The 17,459-nt window shown below is 34.5% G+C and overlaps 1 protein-coding gene across 1 annotated transcript in view; it reads left to right on the forward strand.

The window, feature by feature from the left end:
- Positions 1-7,256, forward strand: part of LOC103501044 (helicase protein MOM1) — a 54,728-nt gene extending 47,472 nt beyond the window's left edge. The window contains exons 17-20 of the mRNA XM_008464540.3: positions 782-2,359; positions 2,539-3,378; positions 3,501-3,693; positions 6,280-7,256. Coding sequence (XP_008462762.2) covers positions 782-2,359; positions 2,539-3,378; positions 3,501-3,693; positions 6,280-7,019 — 3,351 coding nt within the window. The 3' untranslated portion in view covers positions 7,020-7,256. The remainder of the gene's footprint in view (positions 1-781; positions 2,360-2,538; positions 3,379-3,500; positions 3,694-6,279) is intronic.
- The last annotated feature ends 10,203 nt before the right edge of the window (positions 7,257-17,459 follow it).

A 17,459-nucleotide genomic window follows, 5' to 3' on the forward strand; every position in this document is an offset into this window, starting at 1 on the left:
ACTTTTCATCATTTTGAAGAACGAAAACCATCCCTGTTTCGCATCCCCTGAAACACAAGAACGAAAGAAAGGTGTTCTGGAAAACCTCACATGACGCATCTTAGAATCCAACCCGAAGTAGCTTTACATTTCGTCAATCTCGTAGTACCACCCTTGTCTTTACTGTTTCTGAGAAGGTAACATTGCACAGGAAGCTACAAGTTCGGATAAAGCCTCTATGAACCAAATCAATTGATCCTTTGAAATTTGTAGTATTTTCGAAAGTCTACATCTTCAATTTGAAAATGCCCATTTTCGAATCAAATACAAGAACTGGCAATCTTGCAGCTTTCCAATTCCACTTCCATTTTTGCTGTTGGTGAGTTCGTCTGATTATACACTGGAGGAGCAGAGGAGGTGGGGAGGAATAAAGAAGGAGAGAGAACTTACCTTTCATCCCCAATTAATATTTATTTCTACTTGTTGGATCTCGTACAAATTTTTAATCTCACAAGTGAGGGGAGGTGTTGAAGTGTTTTTTTAACTAAATTTATAACACCCCAACTTAAGAGTACAGTCTATGGGTGATTTAACATCATATATACAAAATGGTTACAGAATATTCGTTAAATTATAATAAATTGATAAAAATTACATTAGGAGTCTTCTCTATCTCACACAACACAAGTGAATTCTGTGTCCTCTCATCGTGTTGCCAATCTAAATAATTAATTATGTTTTTTGTTCATGCTTTCATCAGTATCTTTTGAAATATTTCTAACTTGGTAGATTTGTACTGTAGTGCTGGAGTGCAGCTTCCATGCTTGACCACAAAATTGACCATAAAGAATCATTGGCACTCGCGAAAAAGCATCTTAATTTTGATTGCCATAGACAGGAGGTCTACTTGCTTTATTCAAGATTAAGATGTCTCAAGAAAATATTCTCCAAACATTTGAAGTGTTCCAAGGTTACTGAATCCCCGTGCAATGTGTTGTCTGACGATGAATTCCAGAAAGCTGTAGTCAAAAGTATTAATAGAATACAGAAAACTTGTTGCAAGAAATTCAAAAAACTTAAGCAGAAGCAACAAGAGAAAAGAGATGAATTTGATAAAACTTGTGATGAAGAGAAATCACAGCTAGACAGACAGTTTCGGATGGAGTCGGTTGTTATTCGTTCTTGTTTGCATAATAGTCTTTTGATGAGAAATAATAAGCTTCAGGTATTAGAAAACAGATATGCAAAAAAGCTTGAAGAGCACAAATATCAGATGGAGATACGGTGTAGGAAACTTGAGGAAGAGCAAATTGATGAAAGAAATAAAATGGTCGCGACAGAGGCTCATTGGGTTGATACATTGACATCCTGGCTCCAGGTTGAACTATTAAACAAGCAAATTTTGAATAAAACTAAGCATTTCCATTATCTCAAGAATGATACAACTATTGGTGATCATCTGCCAGAAGAGATCTATAGTAAAATTGCTCATAATGTCTCAGGAACTGGGAAAGAAATATCTGAAATCCCAGGATCTGTTTCTTCCGAAGGTATCATCTGCAGTAATACTGTTGAAGAAAGTTTTCTTCAATCAAGACATAATGGTGAGACTGCAGCTTTAGATACCATTGGTTCTCAAGGACCATTTGCCAGTGAGTTTGTGGATGACAACAGGATAGATATCTCAAATGGAATTGAAGGTAATTTAACTTCTGAAGACCCCTGCTCTGTAGGAAAACTGCCCGACCGAGTCATATTGGGCAATCCAGACAAAGAGATATCTATAGAAGGGCCTAAAAGTAGATATTCTGTCAGTGTTGACATGGTCTCCCATGCTGATGAAGAGGTCCCTCGTAAGCTGATTGAAGCCGCTGGTCTTATTGAAAGTTCACCGAGTGTTCTCACAATACCTTTGCTGCCTTCTATGGAGAGAGGGGGCGATGTGGCCACATTGAATCCTGGGAGTGAAATTTCAAACAAAACATGTAGAATTGGCAATTCCGATCCACTAGTGGATGCTCTTAGTAATCCAGAGTCATCTCCCCGGGAGTTGAATTTGCCAATCAATGAGGTTGAAAGGTTATCTGAGGCTGCTAATTTAGTAGGAGTTAGGGAAAATCTTTCTGCTAGTCAATCTTCATCTCGAGAATCAATTCCAAATAAATCAATGGGAAGCACATCTGAAATAGAAATTTCATCAACGATGACAGTAAGTGCTTCTTGTGAAGCATTAGAGGTGGGTAGCAGCAACAGTCAGAATGATGGCGACAATCATAGGGAATTGGTCAATCCTTGTGTACTAGAAGATACAATTGGTAATCCTCTGGAGCTTGCTGTTACACCTACCACCCAAGACAATGGTTCTTTGTTGTTCAATGAGGTAAATTTATTGAGTTACAATATATTTATTCGTAGTAACATTTAATTTTTTTCATTTTCAAATTTAATATATTTTAATAGTCAGATAAAAGCTCTTTGCAGGAAGCCATGTATGCTTTAGTTTCTTAGAATCGACATGAATTCACTTTCAACTTCATAGATTTTTGTTTTTGAATCTAGGCTGCGCATGAGGAAATGAATCAACAATCTTCATCTACTAGGTCCATGGATGACATTATGCAAGCTGTTGAAATGGCCATTGCTAATGGGGACCCCGAAGCTCCAATATCATATGTTGCTGATCAATCTAATCAGGAAGAACGTGAGAACCTACAATCTTCATGTACTGGGTCCATGGAGAACAATATGCAAGCTAGTGAAATGGTGAATGCTAATGAAGACACTGAGGCTTCAATTACACATGTTGCTAATCAATCTAATCAGGAAGAGCAAGACGATATAAATCTACAATCTTCATGTATTGGGTCCATGAATGACATTAGACAAACTACTGCAATGGTGAATACTAGTGGGGACAATGAAACACCAATTCCTTATGTTGCCAGTCAATCAAATCAGGAAGCACAAATGGTAGAGCCTCAAACACTAACGGTGCCACTAGCAACAAATTCATCTGTTGGTTTCTTTCAGGCTGATTTATCTTCTGCCGGTGGAATGGAAAATCACATGGATAGTGAAGACCATTCCTCTGATAGGCTAGCTCAGACAGCAAGCCAGCCAATTGAAGACTCGATTCAGCTCATCGAAGAAGTTTTGTTGCAACCTGTGACATGTACTGCACCACATTCTACTCTCAATGCTGGCGTCAGTGATACAAGAACGTCCTTTCCAGACACAAGAATCATATCGGGTAATTTTGATATTAGCACTGGTCTGATGCAACCAACGCAGCCTTCAGTGTCTCAAATGCTTCCTTTATCGTACGTTGATCCACTGGAAAAGGAATTGGAAAAATTGCGGAAGGAAATGGAACATAACAAAGATGTACATGCAAAACAGGTTTGTTTGTACAAGTCTTCTCCCATACCCAATATGTGACAGTTTGCTGTTTTCTTTTTCCTTTGTTTTATTCTTCCTTCTTTTATTTTCCTTTTTTTTTTTTTTTTTTTTTTTTTGTGCAGAAGCTGCAGCTGAAATCTGAACGTGAGAAGGAAATTGAGGAGGTCAATAAGAAATACGACATTAAGGTCCAGGAGTCTGAGATTGAATTTGATCTTCGAAAGAAGGACCTTGATGTGAATTACGACAAGGTTTTGATGAATAAGATCTTGGCTGAGGCTTTCAGATGGAAATACAGTGATACTAAGTCATGGGGTAAGTTGTTGATGCGGGTACGGATTTGTTCGATGAACGTCACTTAAATTTCTTATCTACTAGTTGACTCCTGTTAACCTGTTTGGTTACTATCATTTTTATTAGTCTTAGGTTAAACCACGAGTATCCCTGAAATTTCAAATTTGCAATAGGCCTAAGATTTCTAAAAAGTATCTAAGGGTTCCCTTAACATTCAACTTTATGTCTCCTTGGCATATTCAACATTTTTTTTAATTTAGAAATTGATTGGATATAAAATTAAATCATGTGTCTAATAGGAAATTAAACTATCAAGTTTGTGTCTAATAGGTTCGTGAATTTTAAAGAATGTCTAATAGTTAAAGGATCTATTAGACACAAAATTGACAGCTCAAGGCCTTATTAGGAGCTTGAACTAAAGGCCTTAATAGGAGCTTGAACTAAATGAACATTCAAGGACTGAACTTTTAATATAACCTTCGTTTTCTTAATCCTGCCTCTACCAATAAAGAAGAATCTAATCATGCTATCTTTAATAATTTTTTTTGCTAGACCAAAGGATGACAATATCAATATCCATGGATATGGATAATGGAATTGGGATTTGTACAAATATTGGCACCCACAAAACTGCTAAATATTAAAAAGAAACTTTTGCCGATCCTACATTGGAAAAGTGGAAACATATTACAATATAAGATGCATATGTTACTCTTCTTATTGCTAATTGATTTTGAGAAGAAATTCTATGTTTATCTAATATGTATTAGAACCCATGAAGCCCATACGGGCATTTAATTCCAAAAAACAATAAAACCGGGATCTAATCCCAAAATAGTAAACCTGAAGCGTCGTCTTGTGTGGGGTATACTGAGTATCTCACATGGAAAAGTGGAGAGACCTCACAATTATTATAAGATACACTTAAGTTCCTCTCATTATGAATTGGTTTTGAGATGGAACTCCATGTTAATAATTAGGATTAGGCAATTAACTGAGTGTACAAAATCAAACTAGACAATTAACTATGTAATGTGTCTGATATACACCATTTTTACAAGTAGCTAATAATTTGTATATATTATACAATCCAATCTATGATTTCCCCTATTCCCGGGACAAATTTTAGAAAAGGGAGTTATTTATGAGTTATTGTCACTGTATTGAACAAAAATTGAAATTTTTTCCTTGAACTGTCTTCTCTTGTTTTCCATTGATAATTTCTTTTGGGCTAAAAAAATCATTTAAATTTTGGCAATATATTTATAATCTACGATATTTCAGAGTTTACTTCTTCTTAGTTCTTTAAAACTGTAGTATATGTACTGTTTATTTTTACTAGTAATGAATAAAGAGGTTCATTAAAAGATGAGTTTTGTAATTGAATTGACATGAAGATTAACATGAAGGTGCTTTAGAATTAAAGAGTTTAAAATATTACTACAAAACTGGAAATTTCAAAGCTTTTGAATTTTCTATCACATGTGCATAAATATCAACAATAAACAGATTTTTAGATGTTTCTTAGCATATAGCTAATGGCATTCCAGTATTGCGGACATGAGGAAGAGGAACAAAGCTTTATCATCCCTCAAGTTATTCCCAACAAAAATGACTCTAGAACTGGCAGTCGGTCTGCTGGCCTTCTCTTTCTAGCTCCCATAGCACGTGATGTCTCATATTTTGGAGCTAGATGCTTGCATTCTAAGAAATTCTGTCTTTATAACATTAAGATACCATTTTGTTACTCAACCCAAATTTGTTACCATTCTTATAGTAGTTTTCTCTTGGGGGTTCTCTCTACCTCCTATTTATATGTTCTTTTTTCATTCCTTTTTCTTAATTTTGGAGCTCTTGTTTGACATTTTTCTCTCCCTTCCAATGATGGAATAATTTCATCTCTGCAATTAGAAATTAAGGTACCTTTTGGTTAAATTATTGCTCAGTTCTCTCTTCCAAGGCCTGTTTCTTGCTTTACTAGCTTTTCGTTTGCTGCAGAAGGTGCCCAGGTAGTGCAAAGTGTTTCCGTGTGCAATATTTAGGTGGTGCGGTGAAAACCCATGATACGGTGTGCCACCAAGGCATTTGTACTTTTCTCTCTGCCCTCGGTTGTGCTGTTTATGCAGCTGTTCTGGAGAGAAAACATGTCTCCTTGCTCTTTCTCTCAAGCACCCTTGACTAAAATGTCGACATTTTCACCTTCATATTCTAAATATAAAACATGTTCTCCATAAATCCAAATCTATGTTATCCGTGTCTTGACTTCAAATTTAGAGTTGTTCTCTCTTCCACTACATTGTAGTGTATCAGATACTTGGATATTTAGGATGATGGAGATAAACTGTTTTTTGTAGTCTTAAGTTTTCTATTTTTTTCATCACAAATCAAAACGTACTTCTCTGGTCTACCTCTACTAAGTTCTATAAATATGTAGTTCCTCTGTTTTAATTATTTATTCTTTCTTTTTTTCTTCAAAGGAAACAAGTCTCTTTCGTTTTCTGGATTACAATCTGATATTTACGCCGTTATCATATTTGTAGCTTAATGGTCTGTAAATTTGCTCAACTATTCTGACGTCATCAAAATTCTACCTATTATTTATTGCAGATATTGTTCCAGTTCTTGGGCCACAGATTTTTCTGCCACCTGTTATGCCAATTTTACAAAGGCCTCCTTTGGTAGTCCGGCCATCTTTCACTCCATCCATAGTCAGTTCGCATACATCCAATCCACCTTCTGTTAATACACAAAGGACCTCAGCTGTGGCAAATCTGTCAACGAACTCGCCTATCTCTAGCCAAGGTACAGCTTCAACATCGATACACGGTCACCACGCATCCCTTCATTTCTCAAGCAATTCAATGAGACCTCTCCATATAGGCTCCATCTCCTCTCCAACTGGAAACCCACAAGTTAGTAGTGTTATTCGTGCGCCAGCTCCTCATTTGCAACCCTTCAGACCTACATCAAGTTTGCCACCTAATCCTCGTGGCATCACTAGTCAACATGGACCAACCATCCCTTCTACACCCCCTCCCTCGTTTCCTCATCTTCCACCTCGGCCTCCTGTCTCTTCACCATTTCAATCCATTCCATTAAACAGACCTTATCGGCCTGATAGTTCAGAACAGTTGCCTGCACTTTCTAATGCGCCCTTATCTGCATTAGACTTGCTGATGGATATGAACAATCGTGCTGGTGTGAATTTTCCACACAATTTTCCTCTACCGGATGCATCCTTGAATACACACCGACCTAACCCACCAGTTAGTACAGGAAACATGCAGGTAAATGCAGTTAACACCACTGGAGACTCGGATGTCGTTTGCTTGTCAGACGACGACTAACCAGCCTGACCAGAAAAAAATGTACATTTCTGACTTTTGAAGCTCCTTGTAACGTAAGGGCTTAGTAAGGTCTAAGAGGTGTGGGGGAGAGCAAAATTTTATATCTGAAACCGTTGAATATTATTGTAGATATACATGGCTTTTAACTTCAAATGTGTATAATGTAAATATCCATTAGCCCATATCTACAAAGGTGGTGATCTGGTTATGAATATTATTTGGCAGTTGAGAACATTAGTTTCTCCTCTTTTCTTCTCTTCTTGTCTTTTTTTATTTATTTTTTATTTTTTATTTTTATTTCTTTAGAATTATTTTGACTTGATCTTAGATACAAACGAAGATATATTACGTGGAATGGGAAGGGAATGAAATTGATTCACCAAGAGATGACATACGTTAGCTTTTAGTGTCTAATTTCAACTTGTTGATGCTGCTCTGCTTGTTTTGCTTAGAGGTGTATTAGTATTTTAGGTCTTGTTTAGTAATTGTTTGGTTTCTAGGTTTTTAGCTTTTGAAATCAAGCTGATTACTTTTATCTCTAAATTTTCAAGTTACTTTTATTTTCTATCAATGTTTAAAAGAATAAGTCAAATTTTAAAAACAGAAAACCAGTCTCTTTGATGTTTGGTTCTATAATCTGCCTTCCAATCAAACAATTTTTATTCACCGAGTACTTCTTGGCTTCAACATTTTCATAAGCATATTTGTGCGATTTTGATTCATGTTTTAGTATGATCCAAATCACCCCAAGCACAAACTTAAAATAACATTTGTAATGTGTTTATACATTGGGTTTATAATACAACTCACACATGCTTCAAAATCTACCATTCAAATACTCTCAAGAATATTGATAGGATTCGAAACTATATCAATCTAAATTAGTTAATTCAATTCAAACTCTATATTTGTGAAGAAAATCATTCTTCAGCATTTGTAAACCCTTGCACTACTCTCTTTGATTATTTTAGTAAAACATGTATTGGTGGTAAAAGCTTGGACCTACTCTACATTTACGTCTAAACATTTGGTTAATATTTAGTATAAATCGAATTTCATATCTTTCCTTGATTTAATATAAATCGTTTTTGTTGCTTTAGGTTGGTTTATGTTTGGAACTAGAAATAAAAAATTGAAGGCCCATTAGGTTTAACATGAATGGGCCTTGACTGGGCTTCAATATTCTTAACAAATGTAATAGCGTACAAAGCACATCGAAGATTCAAGTGTGGAACATGCTTTTGTTTAAAGATGGCCACATGAACAAATAAGAAAAACCAAATCAACGAAATGGTGAAGTATTTACAAGCTACTATGGATTACTATTGTGCTTATATTTTATTGAATATAATAATTGTGTATCTTTATATTAAGGAACAAGAGGATAAATACAAAGACCTATGTGATCAATAAGGAAACAAATAATATAAAATAATATATTCTTAATTACAAAAGATTTTATACATTAATACCCTCCCTCAAACTCAAGGTGGTAGAGTAGCTGTCAGCTTGAGTTTGGTAAGTAACTAATTGAAGCGGGTAGATGATAAAGCTTTGGTGAAGATATTTGTTGGTTGCTCAGTGGTGGAGACAAGTTGCAAAAGAAGTGTGTTGCTCAAGAAATGAGGACAAATGAAGTGACAATCATTTTCGATGTGCTTTGTACGCTCATGGAGAACATCATTGTGGGCAATCTGGATGGCACTACGATTATCACAGTGAAGGAAAGTAGGACCCTGCTGGAGAACACCCATATCAGCAAGGAGCCAACAAAGCCATAGGAGTTCAGCGGTAGCATCAGCAAGAGCACGATATTCGGATTCAGTACTAGAACGAGAGGCAACACCTTTTTTTTTACTACGCCAAGAAATGAGAGAATCGTCTAAGTAGAAACAATAACCTGTTGTAGAGTGCCGATTAGTGGGATCCCTAGCTCAATCTACATTAGAGTAGCCAGATAATACGAGAGAGGATTAAGAAGAAAACTGAAGTCCATGCCCCAAGGTTCCCTTGATATAGCGAAGAATACGTAACACATCAATAAAATGAATGGTTTTTGGAGTAGCCATAAACTAACTAACAATATGAATAACATATGTAATGTCTAGACGACTCACTATTAGATAGATGAGGCTGCCAACAAGTTGTTGATACAGACTCACATCTTCAATAGGAACACCATCATAAGGGGTCAAATGAACATTGGGATCTAATGGCATCGAAGCCATGTTGGAGTCAATAATTCTGGAGCGAACTAAGAGATCTGAGGCATATTTGGCTTGAGATAATAAATACCCGTCCGAGCGCCAAGAGACTTCAAGGCCAAGAAAGTAATTGAGAGACCCAAGGTCTTTCATCTCAAAATGTTGACCAAGATAATGTTGGAGATCAGATATGGCCTGTGGATCATTATTAGTAATAATCATGTCATCAACATAGAGAAGAAGATGAACAATACCTTAGGGTGTGTGGTGGGTAAAGAGCGCAGTATCATAAGGGCTAGAAGAAAACCCAAGTTGAGTGATGGTAGAGCTAAATATGGCAAACCAAGCCCGTGGAGCTTGTTTCAGACCATATAATGCTTGACGTAGGAGGCACACCTTATGAGGAGGAGGAGAAGTATCATGAGGAGACTTCATATAGACTTCTTCAGAAAGAGTTCCATTAAGAAAGTATTTTTGACATCCATCTGAAGATGAGGCCATTGCTTGGCAACAGCAATAGCTAACAAACTTCGAACAAACATCATCCTAGCCACATGAGTAAATGTTTCTTCATAGTTCATACCATATTATCGCGAATATTCTTTTGTAACAAGACGAGCTTTATAACGCTCAATAGTACCATCAGAGTGAGTCTTGATTTTATTGTCTCAAGTATACGTCTTTGCAAGAGCCTGTAATTCATCATTCATTGCTTTCTGCCATAAAGAGTCAATACTAGCCTCTTGATAAGAGGTAGGTTCAACAAGGAAAACAATAGTGAAAAAACAGTGATAATCATGGAGATGGATGAGAGATTTCCTTACCCGAGTAGAATGACGAGGAGGACTATCTAGAGTAGGTTTAGGACCATCATCAGAGATGGACGACTGGTTCGAGTTTGCAAAAGCAGGTGTAGATTGAGCAAGCTCAATATCAGAAATGGACTTAGAGAGAGGAAAAGTTCAACAGATGTATCAGTGAAGAAAGGTTGAGGACTAGAGAAGGAAGAGTGGAAGGAGAACAAGCGAGAGAACATAGTGTGCTCCCAAAATGTGACATGACAAGATATACGAAGTTCATTGGAAAGAGGATCCGAACAACGAAAATATTTATGTTCTGTGCCATAGCCAAGTAAACAACTGAAGCGAGCACGTGATTCAAGTTTAGTGTGTTCATGAGGATGCAAGAGAACAAAGTAAGCACAACTAAAGACTTTAAGGTTAGAGTAGTTGGGAGGAGTACCATATAGTCTTTCGAATGGAGAGATGTCCTGAAGAATAGTGGAAGGGAGACGATTGATGGTATAGACGGATGTAAGAGCTACTTCACCTGAAAATTTCTCAGGGCATGAGGTAGAAAGAAGGAGGACACGTACTGAGTCAAGAATGTGGCGATGTTTACCCTTAGCACACCCATTTTGTTGAAAAGTGTAGGGGTAGGAGCGTTGAACAAGAGTGCCCTGTTGGGAGAGAAAAGATAGAAGAGTAGAGTCTTTATACTCCAAGGCATTGTCAGTGTGAAGGGTTTTGATAGGATAAGACAATTGGGTGTGAATCATGTTAGTAAACTCAATATAAGTGCGAGATAATTCAGAGCGGTGTTTGAGAAAATAAATCCATGTAAATCAAGAGACATCATCAATGAATAAAACATAATATCGATAACCATGGACAGTGGTAGTAGAGGCGGGACCCCAAATGTCAGAATGGATTAAATCAAAAGGTTTATCATATAGAAATGGATGGAGAAAAAGACAAAGCAGATTGCTTAGCAAGTTTGTAATTTAAACAATTAAAAGGGACAAACTTGGTAACATTATTTAAATTGTTAACAAAAATTAAATGACGCAGTTTTTCAGGAGAAACATGACCAAGACGAAGATGCCACTGATATGTATCAGAGTTAATGACAGGAGTAGAGATGGATGGAGGAGGAACCTAAAGTGATAAAAGCTCAAACAATCTTCCCACTTTGCGACCCATCTCAATCGTCTGTCCCGTCTGCGGATCTTGAACCTGACAACCATTGGGAGAAAAAGAAGCAGCTAAGCCAAGATCGCACAATTAACCAACAGACACTAGATTAAAGGTTAAGTTTGGGACACAGTAAGTATGAGGAAGATTCAAGCTGGGGGTATTAATGGTGCTAATGTAAGTGATGTTCATACAATTGCCATTAGCAGCATAAATGAGAGGTAAAGATTTAGCAGGACTAGGAGTGTTCATAAGAGAGTAATTAGATGTCATACGATTGCAATAAGCAGAGTCAAGAAGCCATCGATTACCTGGTGAGACGGGAAGTGCAGAAGAAGATGATGAAATTAACTGATTTAACAGGCTTTGAAGATCACTTTTCTGAAAATTGGGGGTGGCAGAATTATCTGAAGCAACAACAACAATAGCGGAGGTACCGAGTTTAGTAAAGTTCTTTGCTCTTGTAGAATAGCTTCGAGGTTGAAGTGGTTTTATGAGACAATTATCCAGAATATGACTTGGCTTATGGCAATACCTGCATTCTATTTTGGGACAATCAATAAATTTATGACCAGTGAGTTTACAATTCTTACAAAATGTGTTTGATGCTCTAGATGGTGAATAAGTGCCTGCAAGAACAACATCAGAGTGTTTGCGGAGATTGATGCCAAGACGTTTTCTTTAAATAATATCTCTTGGATAGCTGCATCCGATGAGGGTAAGGGATTGCGGTGTAATAAGGCAGCCCTAACATATTCATATTTTGGACGTAGTCCCATAAGGACTTTAATAAGACGAAGATGATCTTTACTGATATTTTAGCTGGAACAAGTTGAGTCCATATAGGTTAAAGCACTGTTAGATATTCATTAATCGATTGACTAACTTCTTGATTGAGATTGACAAGGCTATTGTGCAACTGATAGTAATGAGCTAATCCGACGAATTTAAACCGTGTAGACAAAAAATCCCATAACTCCTTAGCATTTTCAAAAGCATCAAATTGTGTATGGATAGCAGGGATTGATTGATGTGTTACTAAGCCAGGTGATAATATGATGATTTTTGTTGTCCCATTCTTTGAGGCATTCGGTAAATTTGCTATCATCTTCCTTGTCTTATTTGGTTGGGTTGGTAATATCGTCGGTGACAATACGCCATAATTTTTGTCCAATTAAAAAAAATTCATTTGATTTTTCCATGTAATATAATTAAAGCCATAAAAATCATGCTAATTGGATGAGCAATTTCACTTTTCTCCATCTACTCACATTAAAAAAAACAAGTCAACTATTGCAAAAACAAAGCATAAACACAGATCTAGAGGAAAACTTCAAATAATAGTGGAAGAGCAGTGGACTTGAGCAGTAGATCTGCACAAGAAAGAAAAATTGGGAGCGGCGACGATTAACAGAATGGATATCACGACGACGATGAGCGGGGGATCTGGTTAGGCTTTATCACAAACAGTTGAGCCGAATAGAGAACAAATCTGGGTAGTCTAGTCGAACTAACCCGAATGTAGCAGACGGAGAATGGGGGCGGCGGATGGCTTCGGATGGGTTTCATGGAGAACAGAGAACTGAGATCGGAGAGTGCAATGGATGTTGGAGAGTGCAGTGGAGACCGATGTAGAGAATCAATGAAATTCACGGTAGGGGAAGCGATGGTGGCTGAACAGTAGACCTAGGTTAAGACTTTGATAACATGTGCTTATATTTTATTAAATATAATAATTGTATACCTTTACATTAAGGAACAAGAGGATAAATACAAAGACCTATGTGATCAATAAGGAAACAAATAACATAAAATAATATATTCTTAATTACAAAAAATTTTATACATTAATAACTACCTTGATGTTATGAGCTCATCTTATCTTTTCTTTCGAAATCAAACAAATAATGTCTATCCAACTTTCATTTTTATTTTTAGTTTTTTGAAAATCATATTTATTAACCCCTCTTCTACCTTTTATGAATGTTTTCACAAACCAAGCTAAAATGGAGTTATAATACATTTGAAGTAGGAAGCAACAACCGAGAGAAATTTTATATTTAAAAAAGAAAAGGTTTTGAGATTAGTCAAAAACTGTCGGCTGGAATTGGAGGACAGATAAGTAGTAAGTAGGCCTATCATATTGTCTCTATCTCTTTAAATCCATATTAGATTCATTCTCATTCAGTCACTCAAATCTATATTGACTCGAAACCACTAAAATCCACCACCCTTACCGTAAACACTCACCAACTTCTCCGTATATAACCTAATATCAATTATTTAAATTTCTAACTTTCACGCATCACTATTTATTTATTTCATAAATTCTACCATTTTTTCGTATATTGATATTATGAACGTTAATGAATGGAAGTAAAGAAGTTTACTGAACAGAGTGGGATCGAAAATGCTCTCCATTTTGTTCTTCATCCTCATAAAATTCTTCACTCAACAGAGAGCAAAGATTTCTAGCAAGTAATTTATGAGAATCGAGTTCTCTGTTGGGATTTTTTACCCTTTTGATGTGTTTTCTTTAAAAAAACAATTAAATTAAATTGTTACCACGAAAAGTTTTAATTAAAGAGTTTAGATTTCTCGTTAGTTTTTTTTTATATGATTAATTCTACGTTTGACAATTCTAATTTAATCAAATTTCTTTAATATCGAAGTATTCGCAGATGTAGTCGAAATGTAATGCATAATTCAAAGATATCTATGTATGGACAATTTTAAGCAATAAAAGTCAATTTAAGTATAATGTTTTATATAATAATAATAGCACAAAACATTAAATTATTAATTATAGTAAATTAGAAAAAGAGTAAGGGGTAGGACATGTATTTTCCATCTCTCACCTCGGCCAGTTAATAGCAAATATTTTTCCTCACTCTCTCTCGTATTCCTCCATCTCTGAATGAAAAAGGTAGTAATTAAGGAAAATTTCCCTTTTTCATTTGTAAGTTACACTATATTTTTTCTCATAATTTAATTTCTGATCTCATCAATTTGCGTTGGATTGTAACGACCCAACTCTTTATACTCACCTGAGGTCATTACTAAAAAAAACAATGAGAAGAGACACTTTTTTGTTAGGAGGGAAACTAAATTTTCATTAAAAACAGAATATTAAAACACTGCAACATAGACGTGGAAGCAAAACTGAGTCCCCATATGGCATGTCACGGATTCTTCTCTGTCGCTCGCCAGCTTTCCTCTACCTTTACCTTCACCCGAAATATTAAACATAGAAAGAGTGAGTATAAACAAATACTCAGTAAGGGACCTACTACTAGTCCTGCTAGGTGTCTGTTAACTTCCCATTAGAGTCCTGTAAAGAGGTACCCAAGAACTAGCACGTTTTCGAACACGTGGAACATGTGATCCCGGAGGAACATAACTGGTCTTTGGTGATTCCAAAGGAACACCTAGAACAAACTGGTTTGTAGTGTACCCGGAGAAAACACTAAGACAATCGAGCTGAGAGCGATCCCGTCGAATCACTCGAACCATGTCTATGTCAATGTCAGACTGGAGGTCCCGTCGGACTACGCAGTCATAAAAAGGTGGTGATCTCGAAGGACACCCATGCAGGTACAACTCTAATAAACAAAGTTAACAAAACACCCTATCCATAGCATGTAACATAACATAACATCATAACATGGCATGAATATTAATCTTAACATCCTTAATCATGTGATTAGTATATCATGCATCAACATAAACATCAACAGTCGTCAGCAACATACTACCAATCATTAACATAACATCAGTCTTCATCATCAATATAATGATAGTCATTATCAATAACATCAAGTTATGCATTTTAGCTACCATCAATGCATAATCATAAATACATGCGGTCTCTTAAATTCAATTCGAAGGTCTAATAGGAGAATCTCTTACCTGGAGATCTTAGCCAAACAAAATACTCCTTAGTTGACAATAAAAAAAATCTCCAATTAACTTGATCCTAATCATAAAAGGAAAACTCAGTACCTTAATTAATAAAATTAATAATTGGCTAACATCCAAAAATTCTCCCAAATTAATTAACTTTCTAAAAATTGGGGTTGAAACCAATTAACTTTGATTGGGAAAAATCTAAGATTTAAATGTCAAAAGTTTAGCCAATTGAACCTTTAAAGAAAGGCCAAATAGATCCAAATTTAAATTAATAAAATATTAATTTAATTTTATTGGCTTACCAAGATCACTTAGATGGAGGTTGAAAAATCCTCTTATCATTGATGGAAAAAATTCATCACTATAAATCCTCAAGCTTCCAAAGAGACCAATCTTAACTTCAACTGATGAGGCGGCGACAACAGAGAGTTATCTTAGAGAAGAAGATGAAGAACTTTTTTTTTTTTTATTTACTTTCTAACTTAAGCATTCCAATGCTATTTATAGGCCCAAATAATAACAATAAAATTTATTATTATTATTTCATTTTCTTTTAGGATATATATATATAATACTAAATATATACATATATCTTTATTCTCATTATCTTTCCTAAATAAATGTCTTAAATGCACAAAATCTTAGGCATTTATAACCATTAATAATAATAATAATACTTTTTTATTATTATTATTTTTTTCTCACCAAAATCTACAATAAACATATATATTTATTTAAACTGTTATTCTCTCTTTTAAATAAATATATATCTTTTTCATCCAATCAAATCAACCATCTCTCTCCTCATGAATTATCTTCTTTTCCAAACAAATATAATTATATTCCATAATATAATTAACTTCACTTTTCCAAATTATTAATTAAATATATATATCTATATATATATATATACTCAATTAAATCCAATTCCACAAAAACTAACTTTTCCCTCCAAAATCTCAAATTAACTTAAATCCTCAATTGATTTAATCAATCAAATCTTTTCCAATAAATCACTTATAACTTCCAACATGAATTATCTTACCCAACCATAACAACTTCACTCCATAAACAATATTTATCTTTCTGTAGAGTAATTAATTATCTTCCACACTAATTAATTATTATTTATCTTTCTCCAAAATAATTAATTATATTCCACAATAATTAATTATTATTTATCTTTCTCCAAAATAATTAATTATCTTCCACAATAATTAATTATTGTTTATCTTTCTCCAAAGTAATTATCCTTTTACAAGTAATTATATTTTTCCAAAATATAATTATTTTACTTTTTCTCCCTTACCAAATATTCTTTCTCCAAAATACAATTATCTTTTCTTTAAATAATTATATTTCAACAAATATAATTATTCTTTCCTTTAACATAATAATTTTATATATATTTCCACATATACATATAATTATTGAATCTCCAACAAACTTTTCACCACATAATTTAATTAAATAACATTCATAATTATTTAATTAAATTCAACTTCAACAACACTAAAAATCCACAATTTTACTTAATCCTCTTAACCTACCATTTAATCAAAAGCTCAACAAACACCACAGGCCAAAACCTCTAATTAATTAAATGTTCATCCAATAAATAATTAATTAATTTTAATTCCCATATAAATCAAATAATTTTCATTAAATGAATTTAAAATAACGTCCAATAAATTAAATCTAATTAAACAAAATGAATTTAAAATTATCTTAATTATCTTAATTTGCGTTGGATATTGTTGAGCAAACTCAAATCTAATGTTCTCTTTCTTTTTCTCTAATATATGATGATGATGATGCAATTAATATTGACTACCAAATCCTCCATCTATCGTCCTCTCTTACTTCTTATGTTCAATCTTTTTTCCATTAATTGCAGGAGTAAATTAATGGGAGATAGTAAATAGATTTGCTACATTTTGTAAATATTTTGATTTGTTTTGCTATATTTGAAAACAAAAACATTTCTTTCTCAAATTCTATCAAGAAGAAAAAATTTTAATTTAAAAGGAGCTTGCGTATTGTTGCAAAAAAATCTCATAGTTATACAACAGAAAATAAGTAGAACAATAATAGAGAAATTAAGATAAAATATTAAAAACTGAAAACACAATAATTTATATGAAAAACTCTTAAGTTGGAGAAAAATCACGAACAAAAAATAAATCCACTATGTGAAAAATTACAATCACAAAAAATAATTCACTCTTCCAATCTCAATTACAAGAACACTCTCTTAAAACTTTTGACTACTCATACAGAGTTTCCAACTAGAGAATAAAAAAAAAGATAAAGTGAACACACTAAAACTTAAAGTACTTCTAACTGAGACAGTT

The sequence above is a fragment of the Cucumis melo genome, chromosome 12 (genome assembly GCF_025177605.1).
Source record: "Cucumis melo cultivar AY chromosome 12, USDA_Cmelo_AY_1.0, whole genome shotgun sequence".
In the NCBI taxonomy this organism is placed as follows: domain Eukaryota; kingdom Viridiplantae; phylum Streptophyta; class Magnoliopsida; order Cucurbitales; family Cucurbitaceae; genus Cucumis; species Cucumis melo.